At 40.5% G+C, this 22,521-nt stretch overlaps 1 protein-coding gene across 2 annotated transcripts in view; it reads right to left on the bottom strand.

Annotated features, from left to right (window-relative positions):
* The window catches only part of LOC128807898 (sucrase-isomaltase, intestinal-like), a 59,087-nt gene that overhangs the window by 7,080 nt on the left and 29,486 nt on the right, over window positions 1–22,521 (bottom strand). Inside the window, exons 10-21 of one of the 2 annotated variants that reach the window (XM_053978591.1) lie at window positions 20,888–21,001; window positions 20,661–20,777; window positions 20,500–20,584; window positions 16,735–16,852; window positions 13,724–13,892; window positions 13,086–13,202; window positions 10,313–10,461; window positions 6,535–6,619; window positions 3,997–4,053; window positions 2,213–2,343; window positions 1,313–1,401; window positions 234–283 (exon numbers count right to left, since the gene is read on the bottom strand). In XM_053978591.1, coding sequence (XP_053834566.1) covers window positions 234–283; window positions 1,313–1,401; window positions 2,213–2,343; window positions 3,997–4,053; window positions 6,535–6,619; window positions 10,313–10,461; window positions 13,086–13,202; window positions 13,724–13,892; window positions 16,735–16,852; window positions 20,500–20,584; window positions 20,661–20,777; window positions 20,888–21,001 — 1,281 coding nt within the window. Of the gene's footprint in view, window positions 1–233; window positions 284–1,312; window positions 1,402–2,212; window positions 2,344–3,996; window positions 4,054–6,530; window positions 6,620–10,312; window positions 10,462–13,085; window positions 13,203–13,723; window positions 13,893–16,734; window positions 16,853–20,499; window positions 20,585–20,660; window positions 20,778–20,887; window positions 21,002–22,521 lie in introns of both variants that reach the window. The other variant, XM_053978592.1, reaches the window with a different exon arrangement.

Genomic DNA, 22,521 nt, shown 5'->3' on the forward strand with positions numbered 1-22,521 from the left:
ATTTGTATTGCAGCAGGGACATTAATGACATGTGTCACTATGATACTTAATGAAGCAGACATAAAACTGCAGGATCATAGTTGGACTATTTTGTAGCTAGCTGTAAATGAAAGCATTAGGTAACTTACCTGGCTTACAAACTGAGCTAGAAGATAAACATCAGCACCTTATAATGGTTACACTAAATTACAGCTACCTGTATGTAAGTACGTATCTTGTATGTTGCCACTTACATTGCTGAATGTGTATTTAGCCAAGAAGTAATTCTCTTTTTCAATAGTATCTGTCAAAACACAAAGCAAGGAGGATTGTTATCAAAACAGGCAGCAAAATCCATAAGCAGTTCACATTACTGTAGCAAGGGCTAAGGTCAGGCTAAGATGATTTGTGGGCTATTTAATATCTTCCTCTAGTCTTAGGTTGATCTCAGGAGAACACAATGTGAGAGATTGCCCTCTCTAGCAGATCAGCTACTCCCAGTGTCACACATTTCTCATATCAAAACACTGACTTCAACAGCAATCAGCTTTTCACCTTCACAGAATCACAGAGTTAAGATGACTTAGAAAGGACCCTCAAGGATGATCAAGTCCAACTCCTGGCCCTGCACAGCACCATCCGCAAGAGTCACACCATTTGCCCGAAAGCATAATCCAAACATTTCTAGAACTCTGTCAGGTTGGTGCCGTGACTGCTTCCCTGGGGAGCCTGTTCCAGTGCCCAACCACCCTCTGGGGGTAGAAACTTTTTCTAATATCCAACATCAACCTCCCCTGACACAGCTTAGGCCACTCCCTTAGGTCCTGTCATTGGTCACCACAGAGAGGAGATCAGCGTCTGTCCCTCCTCTTCCCCTCATGAGGAAGTTTTAACTGCAGTGAGGTCTCCCCTCAGTCTCCTCCAGGCTGAACAGACCAAGTGATGTCAGCTGCTCCTCATACAGCTTCTCCTCAAGGTCCTTCACCATCTTTGTTGCCCTCCTTTAGATGTTCTCTAATAGTCCTTTTCTACACTGAGTTGCCCAAAGCTGCCCCCAGCACTCGAGATGAGGCCACTCCAGTGCAGAGCAGAGCAGGACAATCCTCTCCCTTGCCCAGCTGGCGATGCTGTGCCTGATGCCCCCAGGACACAGGTGGCCCTCCTGGCTGCCAGGGAGTGCCTGGCTGACTAAGGTTCAACTTTCTACTGCTCATTCTGGGGTCAGTTCTCCAGCCATTTCTAGCAGGAGCCAGAGCCAGTGCTGCTGAAAGGTGGCCTGAGGAGAGCCCTGTATGCAGGTACTGTATGCTTCACGCCAGTGGACCAGACTTACCAATGGAATCACCATCATCCCAGAAGAGAGATCCAGAAGCTTGTCCTTGTTCATCCAGGGCAATAATGAGTCCAAATGGGTTCAGGCGGCTGTTGACAAACATGTTGAGAAGTGTCAGCACCAACCCGTGGGCACTGTCCCTTCCAAGCAACTTAACAAAAACTTCTGAACACAACTCCCGTTTTAAGGTTACAAAAAAGGTCATGACAGAAGAATGACAACAGTGTGCACCAAAAGGACTTCCAAAGTGGTAGCAAAATCTTTGCCTTGCCTTGTTCTACTGACATCTAGATTTCCCACGTTTTGAGTGCTCATGTGGACAAGCTCCCCCTTCTTTTGTGGCCTTAATGTACAATAACTGGATGGTCTGGGAGTCAACTGGTAACCAGTACTACCTTACTATGGCTGCTGCACAGTGCTGTCCCCTCTCTTTCTTACTCAGATTAGCTTCTGAGCATGGTTCAGACTTGAGAGCAGTATATTATCCATTGGCATGGGGAAATATTTTTCCTGAAGAAAGATTTGAGCTTTTCCACCTTTTTTACAGCATTTGATAAATTCACCCAAGAAGAATTTTGCTTTTCCCCTTGCATACATTTATTCTGAATGATTGACAGCAGGTCAGTGTGGCAGTAAGAGGTGCAAAAGCTTTTCTGAGCATTAATCACAGAGCCAGGAGTAGACATCAGCTGTGCTAACAGTGACGTGGGTCATCTCTGAGGTGATTTCTCCTAATGAAATGGAGTGAATACTGGTATAAAAATACTGTACTTATCACTTGGGATGGCAGCTGGGAGCTGCAGATAGTCTCTCTTCTCTATTTTCTTTTGATTGCTCTTTTGACTGTCTGTGGGTCTGACCCACACCGTGCCTGCTTGGTACAAACACAGGTGATGTTACCTCTCAGTAGTGGTTGTGGCTGGTGCCTGCTGTGGCAGAATGTACCCTCCACGGATGTACAGAGGGATCTTCTCCAGTGGGGCAGACACAGTAACGTAGGTCTTCTTCCAGGCACTTGGCACTTCAAGACCCTACCACAAAAATTAATGCAGTTAAAAAAATGCCAATCTAGGCAGTATACATACTGAAAAAGAGAGCAAGGGGTATATTTTCATTTCAGTTACATCAGTGAAAAAAACAAACTAAAATATGGATTTCAGGAGTGTTATTCTACTTTCCATTTTAACATGAAAGAGGATCTAGCCTCTGCAGTTATGCATATGCCTGAGATAGAAGCATCATGACTGAAAGACAGCAAATGGTCTTTTAAAATTGTATCATTATTCCATATGCTGTGAAAAAAACCCCACTCATCAAGACACTGAGCAAAAAGAAAAAGAAACTTTTGCTTCCTCTTTTTTTACATATGGAGCCTGTCACAATTCAGTTTAAGGTAAGTGATTCATAGTCATTTGGGAATGTAAACTATAGATTTTCTTCTCTTCTAAGAACAATTCTTTCCCTTTCAAACAGTAATTACAGCATTCAGAGAGTGAAATTTGTGTGTGTGTAGACAACCAGCATTAAGTTCTCTGCATCATCCTTTTCTGGTTTAATGCCTCAAAAAAACCTCAAAAAAAGACTTATGTACAGAGAAAATAACAGGAAGACTTTGCCCTTGCCCTCTGTAAATGATAATTATGATTTATGGCAAGTACCCAACTTTGATTTGGATACGCACCATGTGCATGACAAGTAAGTGCCAAATACTGGGAGGCGAGCAATGCCAGGGGCAGGCACATAGGCAGGGCAAGGGACAAAGGCCACTGTCCCTGTGCCCAGCCCAGCAAGAGGGCTCAGAGGGAACCATAAGGAGAGTTGAATTAAATGCTGGACTTTGCAGCATCACAGTCTCATGAAAAGAGAAAAAGGAAAGGGTTGGATGAACATCCATCTGAGGACACCAGCCAAATGCTGAAAATGACCAAACTTATTTAAAAAACAGTCTGCATTTCCTCTGAGACAAGTTCTGCTCTGCCTGCTCCTCTGCCAGGGACACTCAGGAGACTTAACAACAGCCTGATGATCCTGGGCTCACGTTTCTGAAAGCTCTTAGCATCAGCTTAACTGCTCCCGTTGAAGCCAAGCTGGGCTTAGCCTGCAGATTGCAGCAGAGCACTTCTGGAAATGTGGTCCTGGGGATGGTGTTGGAAAGGTCAAGACTCGGGCCCTGAAGAGAAGGTACTGGGAGCAGATTGTTCTGCAGCTCTTGGAAGCATCTTCCAGAGGGGTGCCTCACCTTGTGCTCCACTTTTGCTCCTGTCAAAAGTGATGTATGTGCAAAAGTACATGCACAGGAGGGTTTGTGGCATGTTCTTAGGAGTGTGGCTTAGGTTTCTGCCTCTGTCTCTGTGAGTGGAAGTGTATCAGAACAAGAATTAAAAGTGAGGGACAAAGAAAGAAATCCTGGCATTTTCATGCATGTCTAGGCTGCTTTTGAAAATTCTGTTCACTGTGTCTTAGAGCTTTACATGGCAAAAATAGAAAACAAAATGTTTCTGAAAGCTCTGTCATTTACTCTCCCAGCTAGCCTGATGCAGACTTTTTTTTTCTCTAGTTTTCTTCATCTACAGATGCTGAGGTAAAAATACTGCTGAAGATTGTTAAAGTTATTTTCCTGAAACTGTACCATTTTAAGTTATTAGAAAAAAAAAAGTAAGAAAATTAATCTTAAAAATACATACGGTATAGTAGTCGAACCACTGTGCTTCAGGGAAGTATACACTCACAGATCTTGCTCCCTGTAATTGTTATAAAGAGATTAGTCTTTTTTCTTTTTGTATTTCTGATATTACATTAGCTTTATTATATTTGTGCATGGAGAGATGTATGCTGAATATTCTAATAACATCAAATTTGGATATTATGGCTGAGTTATTGTCATAGCAGTAGACTAGTGCTGGCTAATCTATAATACTAAACAGACAAGCCTATCCTATTTGGGGGGGTTTACTGCCATAGCCTGGGATGAGTCAATGTTACATTATTATTTTATTCAAGTATATAGCTCTACGTCTTCCAAATGTAACTGGCCTAGGTGCACTCCTCCAACATCTAAGCAGCCCTATGACAGTCTTTTCAAGACAGGACTTCACATCTGAAGTGAGAGGACACCACTGCTCAGTGCCCCTTGCACCATTCCTGTCCCACAAACAGGCAGAGAATGAGCTGTAGCACACAGAGGATGCAGATCCTTCTCTTCTTGTAAACAATTTAAAGTTGCAGATAAGTAATAATAAATAATAAATGTTTTGCTAATTGCACAATTACTGTACTTCATTTTGCAGCATGTGTTTTGTCAGATCGCTGCAGGGATGAGATCATGCTAAAGGCACTTTGTATTAATAACTCCAGGAACAGCTGGGATCAAAACATACTTCCATTTTTGTTACAAGTTGCTTATTCTCACAAACATATTAATTTTTACTATCAGTGTAGATATCTGTCCCTTTGCAGAATTATGGATTAGCCCCAAGGACTATCCCAGGAACATTGTGGAGCAAGAAAAGTAACGGTGGAAGAGAAGAGTTAAGGCAAAGTTACCATTTGACATTTTAGGGATTTTAGACATATGAAAAACCAAAAAGGCAAGATGCTCCCCTCTCCATCTCTTCTCTGTGGTATTATGACAACCCTGGATGTTCTTGTCTACAGAAAAGTGTGTAACCATCATCTGAGTCATGATGATTTCAGGGCCAGGTTGGATGGGGCTTTGAACAACTTGGCCTAGTGGGAGATGTCCCTGCCCATGGCAGGAGGGTTGGAACTGTTGGAAGGTCCCTTCCAACCCAAACTATTCTATGACTCCATGACTGAGCCTCACCTTTGTGACTCCCTAAATAACTGTGCAAGGCAGTTCTTCATTCTATTTTTTTTTTTTTTTGATGTCTCACTTGCTCTCATCCTAGGACTCAAGGAGTGAAAGTCAAGTCATCCCTGACTCATCTTCCCTACACAAGCAGCTGCCAAGAGGCAGTTTGACACGGTCACTGCTGGCCTGCACTGCCACAGTGAGAGGCTTACAGCTCACCTCTGCCCCTGCCCCACCAACTGGCACAGCCCTGGCTGCCAGCTATCACACTGCAAGATCCAGCAATGTGCTGCCTTCACAGTTCTGCTTCCCTCATCGCAACACAGGCAGCCTTCCTTTTGTGCTGCAGCTCTCCAAAAAACATCAGGAACTCCTTATCTAGACCCCCTATCATTTTAAATATCCTTATAATGTCCCCTTTTATTCAATTCTTTGCAGGAAGCCTCCCCTGGCTTGTCAGTCCCTCTTCATGGGAAGGTTTTTTTTCCCATCCTTTATCATCCTGCTGGTCTGAGACTCTGTGAAATCTTTTTACTCTTCAGCTATTAGAAACCTGTGGGAGTCTGAAGATAAAGGACTGATGAATGAAGTGTCTCAGTGGGGTCAGAATGGTTTTAGAATTTAATTTATATTAAATTCACAGAGACAAAAGGGTTGGTTAAAAAACAAGGTAACAGTGTCCTGTTTAAATGTTTGATCATTAGCAACATCTAGAAATATATCAGATATTTTGGCAGCATGCTGATTGCAAACAGCACTAGGATACATCCCATGCAAATACTTAGATCTTCTCAGACATGCCTCTCTTGTGCTGCCAGCAGTCAGTGGTGGGCAAGGAGAGAAACACACCCTTGCTCCAGCCAAGCAGGGAGAGCCATGTGGCCAGCACAGCAGAGGAAAATGCTGCTTTTTAAAACCTGTCCTGTTAGCAGCTTACATTATCATTATTGTTTCCATAATGACTGCCTTTTCCTGTGATGCTGGGAAACTCCTACCACAGCCCTTGAGAGATGCAGTTCCAAAACACTGTGGGTGAGCGGTAATATGGAAACCAGTTTGCTTTCATATCTGTGTGTTTCTTCCTAGCTCGACAATTACTGCTCTGTGTGTGTCCTTGGAGACTGCTGCCAGCACAATAACAGGAGCACGTGAGGGGCAGCATCCAGCCTCTTTACATCCATTCCTCACTTGGAGTAAAAGGGAAAGGCTGTGCCCTCACTTTCATCCTCCCACTTCAAGTGAGAAAGCTCTGTACTGTCTGTGCTGCTCAGAAATGTGTTCTGCAAGCTTTGACAGCATAGAGTAGAAAGGGATGGATATGAGCAAACATGCTCTGCATGTCATCCAATGCCCTAAGCACCATTCGTTTCTTTTATTCCAGTATGATGGCATTTTTAATTACAGTACTTGCCTCGTCAAGAACTGGAGCAATCATAAAGGCAGATCCCCAAAGGAAGGCAGTATCTATTCCATGAGTCTCCTGATCAGAGGTAAATCTATTTTGAAAGTTAAATACACAATGTTAATTCATAGTTGTTAGAATTTGACAAATATTTTGATATTACTCACTGTGACAAGAAATCTGCTTCCTCAAAGTATCCTTCAACACAGCCAAATATTTTTCCTGATTGAGGGAGTGCCAAAAGCTGGACAGAGATTCAGATATTTCAGTAGTACCTACCATCCCAGAGCAGACCAGAACTCTCACAAAATGATGAAGGTGATTTCTTTTCAGAATAGCAACAGTGGGAAAACAACTCACTTCTGTTCAGTGAGCTGAGACTTCATTTTGGGAGCCAATGAGCAGGATAGGGCCAGGCCCAGGAGAGGGAACACGGAGGAAAAACACTGTGCTCTAGGACCTAAAGCAGCTAATGAAAATATTGAATAGCACCTGGCAAAGAAGAGAGATCCTTCCCAACTCAGGAACCTCCTTTCCTCCAGCATAAAATCCTGGAGAATTTAAATAGGTTTTATCATCTGTAAGTCTCTTTCTGAGGAAGTAATTGACAGATCCTAGTTCTTACAAGAATGTCACATGAGGAAAAAATCCATGTCTCAAATCCTCCTAAAATCAAAGTACCTTGTACCTCCTCACTTCTGCTACTCCTCTGCCCCTTTGCCTCTCCAACAGCTCTGCTGCCATGTCAGAGATGGCAACTGGTCTGGTTTTCACATATTTTTGACAAGTTCACACTGGTTATTGCATATTTACATATTATCCTCTAAGGACATATAAACTCCTCATTTAAAAATTCCTTTACTGTGTCTGTTTCATGGGCTTTGCAGCTGCCCCTGTCTAAAGGCAGGTCTCTGTTGAACACTGGCTGGAGCAGAGTGGCTCAGTGTCAGTGCCCTGCTCTGACACCCTGCCTGCTCGGGGCAAAGGCACACACTGCACCCAGCCCAGGCTTACAGAAATTTCCCCAAATAAGTAAAGATAACTTGGCAATAAAAAGACACCTACTGAGTGCTTGGTTTCTAAAATATTGCAAACTTAGGGGAGTACATGGAATCTAAGAAAAAATGTTCTTGAAGGCATGCCTTGGGCTCTGCTTGAAAGAAACTTCAATTTGTTCAGTTTCTTTTTCTGTCCAGAACAGTAGCTCTTTTGGATGCCTTAATTTTGGTCATTATTGCATTGTGACATAATACCTTTAAATGTTTAAAGCAGATCATGGGTTTTGATGAATTACCTTATTCTAAAGTTTTTGAAATATAAAACATGAGTTTTTCTTGTCACCTCAATAGGTTCTCTGTATTTTCAATTTGACTGTAATAAAACTGTAATTATAATAAAATACATTTTGTTGTGGGAGATTGCAGGACAAAAAATCTGATCAAGAAATTATGACTAAAGAAGAATCAATTGTATTTGTATATGGAAACAAGATTCTCTCTCTTTAACTCAGCACAATTTTCTCTTGCAATTATAGCAACCACTAGCACAAATTCAGCAAACAAATGAACTTTCCTATCTTGAAAATATAAGCCATTAAAGCATGCTGTCATCTATGAAAGGTCTTTAATTCCATCTACTGCTTCCTCTGGTTAGATGCTGGCCTCTTTTCTGTCATATTTCCTCCCTCGTTAGCCATTAAACACATCTTTCCCTTCCACTGATGGATTACCACCTCACAGTCTTTTTTGGACACCTGAGATATTGATGCCTCTGCTTTATGGAGTGAAAGCCTCTGAGGCACCAAATACACTTAAAAGAATCTACTGGGATGTTGTTCTTGTTTGTTACTTGAAACAAGCCCCTATATGTCCCAAATGGAATGAAATATCCACATGAAATAGCTAATGCTTGGAGACTCCCTGCCTAGGTACAGTAGTTTTCATGGTGAGGACTCTGAACTTGTAAGAACTTCACCAGAAAAACTAATGCAGGAGTTTTTTAGTTTTCCTTTGTATTTTTTACAAGTTAGAAGCAATGTTGATGTAAATTTCCATCATCCATACACTGAAAATTCTATTTCAGTTCTCTTTCTCAAAACTCCACATTTCTCCTCCTGTTAGCATCTGGGTCACTCTCCCTACTAGGGTAGACCCACTACTAAACCACTTAATATTACCTAGAAATAGTAAAAAATACACATTAAGTAATAGCAACCAGAATTAACTAGTAGTAGTAAGAAATACTTTTAACCCATTTTTGGATCTAGGTATGGCAACATTAACAAGTGATAGGACTAGGATGCCAGTAGGGGCACTGGGGAGGGAAACAAGTTTGTTTTGATCTCCTGATGCTTACCCTACTTACATGCATTTGAGAGGTTTTATTTCCCACTCTGGTCCTGCTGACTAAGCTCCCATCAGTGTCTGTAGTGAACCTCTCAGCTCAGTTTCATATGACAAAAGCCTCTGCTGGTGCATCTGAGACTGCTCTGCAACTCTAATCAAAACAAATTTGGAAATTTGCCAATGTGGATATGGCCCACATAGCGTACAGGTATGCTGGCAATGGTCAGAAAGGCAGCTTTTATGATGCTAGAGCAATTCTGTATTAGCAGAGATTAGCTAATATTAATGCCAAAATTAACTTGGTCATTTCCAATATTAACACAAACCACATTCAGCAAAAACAGACTTAAAATAAATACTTGAAATAGCATATAGCCAATTTTAAGTTATGAATACCTATAAAATTCTCCCTAATTTTATCTAGTAAAATGACATTGCCAAGTAGAAAGAGGAAGGATACTGTTTTTTAAATTTATCAGCTAACCATTATGCTGAGTAAGCAAAACAAATTTTGTGCATATCCTTTCCATACTTGAATGGTCTGTGCTAGTGTAACCTCAGTTTAATTTGCAAAAAATGCCTTTAACCAGAATGCTTTTAAGCTAAAGGGGAAAAAAAGAACATTAAACAGTTTATGACATAGCTGCACCAATGAAATGAAACTGTGGCAGAGCTTCAGGCTTTCATAAGTATTGTTTGCACTCCTTTTGCTTAAGTCTCCGCATAAAACATTCTGAAGTAGAAAATTTACCAAAAGCGGGTAAAAAACTAATTTAAAGATCAGGACGGAAACTAAACCTCAGCTGGATTCCTGCTTCTTCCAGAAAAGAAAAAATTAGTTGTTCCAAAAATCTGAGCTTAATTTTCAAAGAGCTTTTCAGACTCCATGTATTAATCTCAGTTTTGCACCTGCTTCTACACTCAAACATCTCTATCTCTGTTTTCTCTGTGCAATTTGTGGACACAGATGTGGGTTTCGTAAATAGCATGCAGATCCAAGTGCTAAATTGGAAAAAAAACCAAATGCTATGGATCATTGGACTCTCTGTATGAGGCCTTTTAGCATTCTGGATCAGAATACAAACTTCATTGATTTCATTAAAATACAGAAAATACAGGTAATGTGACTCTCGTTTTTGAAATAAAAAAGAACTATGTATTTGCCCAAGACTAAAAATTTCCAGAATTCCTCTTTCTTAAGTTTGTCTTTTTCCCCACACTGGAAACAAATACAGGTTATATATTAATGGAAATTAATTGCATATATTAAGAGTTATCTTTGTTCATATAACTTGATTGATTTAATTGTTCAACTATTCTTTCAAAAGAGAGCATGCAATAGTTATACCGTGACTATTCTCCTAAGGATATCAACCAGTACATACATAAGAGCTCAACTACTTTGTGAGCAAATCAGAATGAAAAAGAAACTCCAAACTCACTCGTGCATCAGTGACCGCACCACTGTGCCTCCGTGAACATGAGATTCGTAGAACAGGGTGTACAAGTATGGCAGCAGAGAGTATCTGATCCGAAGAGTAGCACGAGATATCTTGGCAAAATCATCTCCAAACACAGCTGGGTCTTGTTCCTGTTCAGGAAAAGCTTAGATTTGTACTGAGCATTGAAGCAAACTCAGCAGAGAAGCTGTGTGCAACATAAGAGAGCTGTGGCTGGCACGATGCTACGGAAATGAGTGTTTAAATAAGAGAAAGCACTCATTTGCAAACTGCAAGATATATTAAGAACAACATCCATTATTCCCAAACTAATATTTGTATAAAATTCTTAACTTGAAAAATTCCAGTGAGTTCAAAAAGATCAGGCCCCACCCCAATGTATGTGAGTCCTCTGCAACCACCCCTAACCTTGTGAGGAGACAGAAGCTGGGGCTCCAAGCCTGTTCTCAGGAACAGATGCCCTGCATCTAGAAATTAATTTATCCTGGAGATGCAAGCCCTCTCAGACAAAGGAGATGAAACACAGGAAAAAGGGAAGACTGATAATCTGCAGATCAAAGTCAAAAGCATAATTACATTGGCCACGAATATAGAGGCAAGCCTAGGTAAAAGAGTAAACTCATAACCCTGGTGAAGCCAACAGGTGTGACCAAAGTCACTGTGTGTGGTACAGAAAATGTTTCATACATTCAAGAAACTTGATTTCTCCTCCTGTGTGCTCCATTTTAGGATGCCCTGACTGACAGTACACCCACATATCAGCAGTGCCCCTCAGCTCCTCACTGCCAGCAATGCTTTCCTGTGAGACATGACATGCACTGGGTGCCACCAGCAAGGGGGCCGGTTGGGGCAGCCTGTCTGTATTCATTGGCTGGTTTTGGTCCCATCCAACACAACCTTGACTCTCCCCTGGGATAGCAGGCAGAGCACGCAGCCAAGGGCAGTGCTGATATGGGAAAGAGTTACATCTTTAATTCCTCCTGTCAACCTCTCCAGTGCTAAACAGCCAGCTTACAAATCACATGGCTCTCTTTCTCCTTCATGAAATCTTCCCAGAGTATTCAATTTTCTCATTAAACCTGAAGACTATATGATGATTTCCAAGGATAATGAAACGCAAAAGTAACAGAAGTAACAAAGCTTTTTATATTATCTAGTACTTTTCAGACAAGAAAAATATTAATTAAACTGTTTGAAATATCCAATGAATTAGGCAAAGTGGGTATTTAAGATTTTAACACTAACCTAATGCTAATTAAATTCAATATTTAAGTAAAATCTCACCATTATTATGTTTATATCAAAATTACTCACTAAGAATACTCCCTGCAGGCTCTGAGCTCCAGAGCATCCTTCTATTATTTCAAAAATTGCACTATATTTTTACCAGTGTTCTGACACTGTAAAAACACTGCTTAATTTCACAAAAAAAACAGTCAGACTTCTTAGGTGATGCCAAGTCACTCAAAATACCTGTTCATTTCTTTCCGTGAACACAATATTTTAAATGGATTTAAGTAATCCAATAAAACCAAATATATCTCTCAGTTGCAGCACCCATCATATAGGCCCATTGCTCTCTTCTTGTTTATTAAATTGTACATATGAGATTGATATCCACTCACCCAGGTCAGAGTCTGTTTGCTGCTCAAAGGGCCAAACAACCATATAAATATATATATATATATATATATATATATATATATATATATATATATATATGTACACCTCTAACTTTAGTGGAGAGGCAAATGTAAAATGTTTCTCAATATCAACAGCTAATACCTCACAGACATTTCTTCTCCTACAAAGAAATACCTCAGGGATCTACAAGCTAATTCCTGACCCTCTTAATGATAGTACTCTGGTTTATTATTCCTGCATTTGCCCAATTGAGGAACATCCATAATACTTTCAAGCAGAGACAAAGGTCTCCCTGGAAGTGTAAATGTTGCAGCATTTTGATGATGCAACTTCAAAGAAACTGAAGGTCAGCAAATAACCTGAGCTCCAGCATCGCACAGATCAGTTTACAGAAGGAAAAAAACCCAAACATTTCTTGAACAAGCAGAATCATTTCATCATGGCTGCAGATAAACACAGAATAATTACAAAGGCTGCAAGACCTTCAAACTTCATAGCTAGAAATGACCTGATACTTCTTTCTGTTTGCAACAAGTCTTTAAAGGACCTTTAAGGTGTTGAAACCAGGGCATGGATCTGGACTAAGGCTGCACTTTTTCATTCATCTCATAGGCTCTTTAGCCTTTTCTGGTCTTTGTTGCCTCTTGGCTGATAATGATGTCACTATTGGTGCCTCTCCTTGGAATTCTCACATGTTTGTAATTTGCTTTTAAACAGCAAGGATGGTATATAATGATCTCCCTCCCCTCCCTGCAGTACTTACTATAATTACAGAAGCATTGAAACAAAAGTTGTAGCAATCAAGGGAGTAGGAAGATACTCCAACACTCACTGGCTCTTAAATAAAACATGGGCTTCAATAGGTAAAAGATGAAATAGATGAATTTTACCAACAGCGTGAGAAGACCAGCGTTTCTGTGTTATCTTTACATTATGGATAGGAAAAATTTACATTTCACTGTGTAATTCCTGCTCTCGGTGCATCACTCCTTTTCAGCTACTGCTCCAGTTTATCCAAGAATGGCATGTTGATTTTGGAGAAAGCAATACAAATCACTGTCCACATAACTGTAATCATAGGCTACAGCTTTATGTAACTTTGTTTACTTACTATGTTTCCCTCTGAATTGTGATTTCTGGAAAATGGATAGAAAGAGCCAAGCTGCATCCAGCGCAGGCAGAGTTCGTAGGTAGTGTTGTAGTTAAACCCACAGATATCAGCACCAATCTAAGGAAAAATTAAATTATGTTTGTGATTGTGACTGAGGCCCAAAAATTAGAGACTACAGAAATTTGCAAATAAAAATAATTTTTGGAAAGTAATCCCTGTTTCTAATTACTTTAGAACAATGCTTCATAATTATACAAATTTTTCTGTGACTGAGGTTGTACTGTCTCCTAGAGCACTAAGTTCACTGTGGAAGATCTGACTATATTTCAATAATTCTACAAATTCTCCATCCCAACTTGCAAACCCAGAAATATATGAAGGAGCCCTAATCATAGAGTACATAATACAAAGAGATCGGTTTTGGATGGCATACATTAAGGCAGTCCAGATCTTGCAGTGCTGTTTTTGTTCCCCTTCAGCAGCCAAGACTGACATTTAGCCTTTTAATCTGCAGTTCCTTAGGCTGTGGAGACTGTTACTGCTGGCCATCTCAAGTGACTTGTTTCAGAAAACATTTGAGTTAATTTGAAGTGATATTGTGTATAAGTCAGCGTCTGCCTAGAGGACGCCAGACTTACATAGGGAATGCCAAAGAGGTTGAATTCCAGGATTCCAATGATTGAGCGGCGCAGGTCCTTCCAGAGAGAGAAGTTGTCCCCAAGCCAGTGACCACCGTGCTTCCCACTGCCGACGAACGTGGACCGACTCAAGACAAATGCCCGCTTGCCAGTAGCCTGCTGGACAACACTGCAAAGAAATGCAACAAGATCATCAAAAACAAGAATGGTAACCAAAACAGCTTAAAATCAACCTGAGCCTTCAGGCACAATTTTATCTGAAAGGGTATTATTCACGAAACAATTGTTATTGTGATCCCTACTTACATGAAAATGTGACTGCAAAACTACAAATAAAAGGAAGAATTACACAGTGGCCAAAACAAAACAAACAAACAAAAAATCTATCTGATTCACTAAAGAATTCTTCTCAGGTATTTTTAATCTTCCTAAATAATAATTTGTGTTTAATTTATTCTCAGCGGTGTCTCAAACTGAAAATTCAAATCATAATTTCCTTTCTATACTAGTGTATTTAATTAAGTGTCCAATGAGTTCCTAAAAAGAAATATAATAGGTATTTTTTTCAACACAGGATTTATTTAGAGATTTGTAATGGTAAATAAAGTTCCAATACCCAGGAATTAAAAACATAAAAAACCCCAACAAAACACAAAACCAAAAAAATAAAACCACACAAAAATATCAAAAGTATATCTAAACATCTTATAAAAATAAATAATCAATATAGAAAACAAACCTGTAAGCGTTCAAAATGCCACCCCATCCTTGTAGTATTTTTTCTGGTTTCCTGTCTTTTTTGATATATGAGGTTTCATTACATAATTAGGGGTACAATGAATTTATCTTTGCTTTTTGAAAATAATTTTGCTGTATCACCAGAAAATCAAGGGAAAATGCCTTACTAACAAATCTGTCACAAAATTCCTCAGACTAGGATACTCATTGTACATAATTGTAAAGTGCAGTATTTTATATTGCAGGAAATCAAATTCAACTCTTTTTAAATATGACTTGGGCAATACAATTTAGATTCTCTGGGAAATTCTAGCATGAAATATTAATCATGTTGTTTACCAGCTACTTCTTTCTCCCTTTTCTTAATGAGATTTCATCAAGAATTCTTTCACCTGTATTTATAATGGCCCAGTGTTTGCTCTTGGGTCTGAAATAGCACATAGACTTTAAAGTGCTTCAACACTTGCTTCTGAAGCAAAAAAAACCCAACAGCTTTCATGGAAAACTGAACTTTTTAACTTAGGGGCCATATGCAGCAAGAGGTGCAGTTCTTTAACCGTGAGGGACCTGCTGGTTCTGGTTTGCAGGTGCACTGTTGGGCCAATAACTGCACAAGGCTCCATGCACTTTGTATAAATGTTATTTTGGAGCTTTTCATGGATGTCTTGAGCAGAAGTGCTCCCCTCTGGCTGTCTTTGGCTCCTTTTGCAAATACAGGTGCTAATGAGGGCAATATCAGATCAACTCAACTATGATCCAGGGCTGCAAAAACAATTTGTAACAAGTAATTTATTGAATAATTTTAGTCTTTCACAAACCATTACAGAACAGGTCCTAATGTTGTCAAATGCATTTGTTGATTTAAATTATTTACAGAATATCATGTGCAAATAACTCTTGGCATTAAGCAATGCACAAAGTGATTGCTGCTAGTTTATGTATTCAAATTCAAACCATTTGACATAGGCCAGATGACACATTTCCTATTCTCTGTCTGTCTTAGAATTGTTTTTTTAATACGATTATGAAATTGTCATTCATTTTCATCCAATATCCTGCAATTGATGCTGGGTGCTAAATATTCCTGTCAGTAATTTCATTTAATATATTCTTTGTGAAGAGTGACTGCAGAAAGGATATACAACCAGCCTTGAAAAGAAATCTATTTGAGAAACCAAAATGAATATGTACCAAAAAATACGTCACCAAAGTTTCCCAGCTTTGCAGCAAAATCAACCTCTGCATATACTTTTGGTGGTCTTCTCCACATTTGGCCGAGCAAAATAAGTTTGTTGGGAGGATCTCTTTGAAGACTGGGGAATAGGGGCCCAAAAACTATGGTAAGAAGTTCAGGGTTCAAGGACCTCCTGTTCTTTCTTTCAAAAGCAGAACTGTGCTTTAGCCAGGCCCATAAGAGCTGGCAAACTACTTCTGGTTTTTCCCAAGGCTTCCCATGCCCTGGACTTGGCATATAAAATACAAACTCATCAACACCAGAATGAGGCTCACTTAACCATGCCCTCTGGATGCTATCAGAATCCAGCTTCTGAAAATGAGTGCTAAATGCTGAAACAGGTCACACATGGACCCCTGCTTTGGCTCTTCCATTGTGGTATGAAATTTCCTAGTGTTTTAGCTCAATCCCTGCTAGAAAAGACATGATCTGCCCACTTAATTTAATCTGACAGCTAGCTTTCCACAGCAACAGTCTGCCTAAGCTGGTTTTGAGTGCTTCCCAGCTGCAAAATGAGTTTTACAGTAGCTGACAGCAACTGTGCTGCAATGCAGCTCTAACCTCCTGAACTAACTAAGCCTCAAGCCAATTTGCAAAACACTGCCTGCCAGGAACCAGAGGCAGCTCCAGAAGCAGCCAGGGGACAGTTTGGATTCTCCACTGACAGTGACAGAAACTCCTCTACCACAATAGTGAAGGGAGAGATAAATACCCCTGACACCACACAAGGCTGCTTCAGCTGCAGATGCTCATGAGAAGTTCTAACAGAGCACAGGAGTATCTTGTTCTAGATATACAAAAGCAGCAGCTGTAAAGTTAGGCCCTACACATACATCTTGATTTAGCCGAGAAAAGTAAAATTAGAAACCTTGTTCAAGGTTCTTTTTTCTTAAAACTTCTTACTAAATGGCAAACAATAAAACAAGACATGGGTCTGCTTCTTATTAAATACTATTACAGATTTTCCAGGTAATATCAGTGGCTTTTAAAATGCATTTTAATCACCTGGAATCTGATTAGAAATATTTAGAAAACTTACTTGAAAGTTGGTTCTGTCTGGGACCAGCCAAAGAGAGAGTGTGTGTTGTAGTGTTCTCCAAGGTAAGTCTTGGAGTCAGGACACAGTGTCTTTTCCGCCAGGGAACGATCAGTGATGCCTGAGAATGATACAAACCACTGTAAAATCATATACATCACAATTCAAGTGTCTTCACATTTCTACACATTTAGGGTGAAAACAACAAAATATTTGGGAAGAGGAAAAGCTGAAGTGCTGGACCTGCACTGATTTGAGTTTAGCACATAGTCACAAACACTTGTTTGCAGACAGGCACATGTTTGCAGCCCGGAGCTGCTGCTTCTGTTGTGGGGTGAGCCTCTGCTTGTGAGAGCAGCCACTAAACTGGGACCTTATGAACATCCACCTCACTATAAGAGGGACCTACCCCTGTCTGTTCGGGCGCCCGGGATCCTGAACCCGCCTCTCCCTGCCCTGCTGGGAGCCGGGTCACTGCTGCCCCACCCCCGCTGCTTCTTCAGCACTGCTCTGAGCTTTCGCTGCACTGTCGCCCTGCAGCCCCTGCCTGCTGAGACATCCTGCCAGCCCAGCTTGCTGCTTCCCAGAGTCCTGCTGGGGCACCGGGATGGGCTGCCCCAGGGTTTGTGGAGCGAAGCCTCTCCTGCGTCCCTTCCTGTCTCGGCCGAGCCACCATAGCCGCGTGCACCCCGAGCCGCAGCGCCCCCTGCAGCCGCGGGGGAATCATCGCACCTGCCCTGCCCGCCGGGAGCCAGCAGCGCCCCTGCTGGCTGTGCCCGGAACTGCACCGAAGGGAAAGTGCCGCGGCCAAAAGGCCGGGACTGGGCTCCTGGCTCTGTTCGGTGTTAATGCCGTGGTTGTTGTTGTTTGTTTGCCTTGTTATACATACTAGCAAAGAACTGTTATTCCTGTCCTCATATCTTTGCCTGAGAGTCCCTTAATTTCAAAATTATAGTACTTTGGAGGGAAGTGGTTTACATTTTCCATTCCAAGGGAGGCTCCTGCCTTCCTTAGCAGACACCTGTCTTTCAAACTGAGACAACATTATAATTATTTTTAGAGATGGAGTTGCAAATATTATAAAATTCTCTCAAAATAAAAAATAAGGTGAATTCTCAAAAATTCTTTTTTTCATGCTTAATTAGGTGTGCGCACTTTTGTAAGTATTTCTCCATGAACAAGTAATCTCCCTGCCTAATCACACTTCCTGTATGGTTGCAGTTCATTATCACAAACTCCATTAGCATCTCAGCCCTGCTGTGCCACTACAGCTACAATCCTTATGTTTGGATTTTTAGAACACAAAGACTCCAGTGTTGGTGATCTGCATCAGAAATAACTTAATTTATAGGCAATTTCCTAGTAACTTTGACTGATATATCATTGAAGAAGACTCTAAGTTTCTGAGGAAAGTCACACTTAATGTCCCAGTGGCTCTTGATTATTAGCCCTATAAATTTAAGGTTGGATAGAAGAGAAAATGCTACCACGTGAATTACAGGTTCATGCTTCATTCTTATTCTGAGTATTTTGTATTCTGCCTCAGTAATGCCGATTATTTTACAATTGCATATTAATCTTCAGTATAAAGTGTTTTATAGAAAATTGATTTGAAGGACATCTGGCTTTAACCAGAAGTTCAAACCATGGTTATGTGTAATCATGGTTATAAAATTTAGGTAAGGAGGTTGAAGGCTACACTGACAAAAAGCCTGGGGGTCTGAGACTGGGACTTGCACAGATGAAATCACCTAGGACAATACTGAGCTCCCAAAACTCTGCTAACCCTGGGAAGGGCCTAATGTCTTATTGGACTAAACAGCTTAGGTCACCTCTCATACTTACATAAGTCAAGGGCTTGGACAGCTAAGAACAGGCACCTATTCTATAAAGTGAAATAGAAAAGAAAGCCCTTCAACACTGGTTCAAAATAGATTCCCTGCATGTTGAGATGTAATGCCTAGGGCTCCTGGCTGCAGAAGGAAGACCAATACCAGGGAAGTCTCTGGGAAGACCTTCAAGCAGCCTTCTGGTACCTAAATGGGACCTACAAGAAACCTGGAGAGGGACTTTTTAAAAGGGCATGGAGTGATAGGACAGAGGGTAATGGTTTCAAGAGAGTAGGTTTATATCAGATACAAGGAAGAAATTCTTTCCTGTTAGGGTGGTGAGACACTGAAGCAAGCTGCCCAGAGAAGCTGTGGATGCCCCATGCCTGGAAATGTTCAAGGCCAGCATGGATAGGGTTTCAAGAAACCTGGTCTGGTGTCCCTGCCCATGCTAGGGGGGCTGGAACAACATGGTTGTGAAGGTCCCTTCTAACACAAACCCATCTACGATTCCATTATATCATTCTAACACTGTGGGTCACAAGCAGAATCAGGGGCATATGTGCATGAGTCAAGTCAGAGAAACTGGACTCAAAACACACCTGTCTTCAGCATCTCTCAGTGTCCTTACATGTCATGTACGCCTCTAGACTTGAGTCCCTTCTAGTGGCTCAGACATCAATGCTAATCTTCACAAAGCTCAGCTGCATGGTTCAGAAGCCCCTGCAAGGGCTCACTATCAGTCCTCTTTTTGTGATGTAAAGGGAGCTCTGCTCTTTTGGCCAATTTACCCAGTGTCTCACATCTTTTATACAGCTCTGAAGGCTGACAAAAATGAAGATAATTTAAGGCAAAAGTGGAACTTCTCATCATTCCTGGGCTTTGGTCAAGACCCACAGGGTAAGTATGCAGTGGTTACCCCACAAAGAGAGCAAACACCAAAATCATCATTAAAAGCTCTGCTTTTGCTTTCAAAAATTTATAATCTCTTTCTAATATTTTGTCATGCTTTTTTATGCTTAGGTTTCTCTTATATTCAAAGTAAAAAAAGAAAAAGAATTGCCATTTAATACAGAAAATTTAAAATTCTCATGAGGGTACAAAAGCATGAAAAGGGGACATTTCCAATACTCCACAGCCAATACTCCAACTCTCATGTATCAGCTTCCTACTGCATATTAACATTGCTCAGGCATCTGGGCTTTCCTGGGGAAATGTTGGCTGGATTAACTGCCACACCACTTGCAATAATCATAGGTACTCATGGCTTCCTGGGGAAGAATGAGGCTATCATTAACTCAGCTACTGGAAGAGATTTTTCCATTCCTGCAAGTTTTCCATAGGCTTAGATATTTAAAAACTTATTTTTAGCCCATTTCTAGTGACACAGTGATAATTTTTTTCCTATGAGAAAGGAAATACATTGAACTAAGGCACCATCTCCCTTGTCATAGTGCAGAGACTGCCCATCTCTGAGACTAGCAGTGGCAAGGGTTACTTCATAAGTCTGTAGCTGAATTATAGTATATAGGTGTCGTGCCCTTTTTCTGATATGGACCAGTTGCTAAGAGGATGGCAGGAAAGGTTATTTTTCTAGTCCTGTTATAAGGCAGCACCTTGGACAGAGGAAAGTGATTGGTTTTGATACTCCATGAAAGCCAAGCCACTGGAGTCTTGAGCAAATATGTAACTGAACATACAGAAAAGACAGGGAAAGATGGAAAATGAGAGAATAGTTTTTTTTTCCCCCTAAAATATAGCCTATCCAGGTTTAAAACAAAACAAACAAGAAAACCAACCAAACAAACAAACAAAACAACCCCAATGAAATAATAATATTAATATTATTATAAAATATAATGTTATATAAAATAGAAAAACATTATAATATAATAATAATAAATAATTAATGGTAAAGAAGTTATACTATTATACTTACTAGGAGTGTAAGGAGGGTTATTGATTTCAGTATCAGCACATCCAGGCACCTGGCCTCTCATGAAATTGGATGGCTCGTTCATATCCTTAATAAAGAAAGACATGTGAAAATCTTAATTTTCTTTTTTTTAAAGAAGGAAGGGCAGATATAACGAGACGTACAATCCAGATGCCATCGTAGTCAAGGACATCCTTAAACTCCAGACACAACTTGGTCCACCATTCCACTGTCCTGGGGTTGGTGAAGTCAGGAAACACAGAATATCCAGGAGGCCAGGCCTAGGGGTTACATATGTAAATTCTGGTTATTTTCCCATTTCTGTTACACTGGTGCTTTATTTTTTTGAAGCAGCACTAGACAAAATGCATCACAAAATTAAAAAACTCACCTGCCCAACAGCAGGAGTCACACCATCAGAGTTGTTCACCCACACTCCCATTTCCTGGCCGAGTTCATAAGGTCTGTAAGTGCCTGGCTCCTCATCCTTGGTTACAAAAGGGTCCTGAAAAGAACAATCACCCTTCCTTTATTGAAATCCCAGAGGTAACAATTACTTTTCTATTTTATATTTTAGAAAAATCTGGATTATGTTCTTAATGGTGATTGCAAAAATATTGGAAGAAAACAACATTAAAATTTAATAAGAGTTGAGAGCACACAATAATTTAGAAAAAGTCATAAAGGATATGTAATGAGTATTTCTTGTGCAAGGCAAAAGCAATGTGAAATTACTAAATACCCTCATGTTTATTTTCATGAGACTTTCTGTGTTCAAATTATTTTAAGAGAGGCATTAGATTTTACTCCCCCCCCACCAAGGTCTCTGCTGTGGCTGGGTGCTATGCTGGACATTCCCACACTTGAGCACCTCTGGGTTTCCTCCAAGGCAATCCTTATTCCAGCTGCCTCAGCATCAACAGCTCAATGCTGGAATAACAAAACCTTTTCAAGGGGCTTGAAGCTGGGCACATCCAGCCTCAAAAGGGCCCTGTTAGCCCTCCATTCCAAACCAATGTGTGTTATGCCAGTGTGATGTAGAGAAACCCAATTCACACCTGCCTGTGGGGCCTTACACCTCTGCTCTCCCCAGGCACCAAGACCACAGCATTTTACACCCCACGGCTTGTCCTTCCAGCCCCTTTCCACTGCTTGCAGTGGTCATCACCTCTCACTGCTGCCAGTGGTATTGACACCAACAACTTCTCTGCCTCAGGATGACCATCAGTAGCCACTAAGCTGATACAAAGAGAGCCTGATCAGCTCCTGGGGACCACAGAGGCCCACCCACCACGCTGGGAAGCAATGAAGTTAGGAATACTTTGAGATGACAGTAAATGAAGAGGTACTCTGCAACTCTGCCCAGCAGTCAGCTGCAACCAAAAGGAGGTAAGTGCACTTTGCAATACATCCCTAATTGGAAGCAACTATCTGCTTTATGGTTTTTAGAACAGATAAAGACTGCAGCCATTTTAGAAGGGAATTCTTTACTTTCTCCTTAGAAAATCTTACTTCCTCAGGTTCTGCTTTAGGCAAAACCTTTCAGTTATGAAACACAATGGAGAAATACACAATTGAAACAATTCTTCCACTCAGTTGTAGCTTGTTCAATAATTTAAGGGAACTTTAATCAAAATGTGATAGAAGTATAACTAATAAATGTCTTAAGAAGAAAAAAGTATCAGACCCCAAATGGTAAGTTGCTTTAAAGGCTTGTTTTAAATCTCATTTAAATACCTGAATTAATTGCCTGATTAACTTGTGAGCCCTCTGATAACTATAGCCCTGGTAAGGGAAGTATATTCTTCCATGCCTCAACAACAAAAGCTACAGCTAAATCCCTACTTTAAGTCCAAAATTTTATTTAATTTTATCTAACTCTAGTGTCACCTCCAAAAGGACTATAAGTGTCCATTACATTTTTAACTTGTTCAATAGTCCAACTTTGCAAAAGAGAAAGCTGTCCATCTATAATAATTATCTTATAATTGTGGTAAAGATGTCTCTCAAGGGACATGAAGGCTA

The sequence above is a fragment of the Vidua macroura genome, chromosome 5 (assembly GCF_024509145.1).
Source record: "Vidua macroura isolate BioBank_ID:100142 chromosome 5, ASM2450914v1, whole genome shotgun sequence".
NCBI lineage: Eukaryota > Metazoa > Chordata > Aves > Passeriformes > Viduidae > Vidua > Vidua macroura.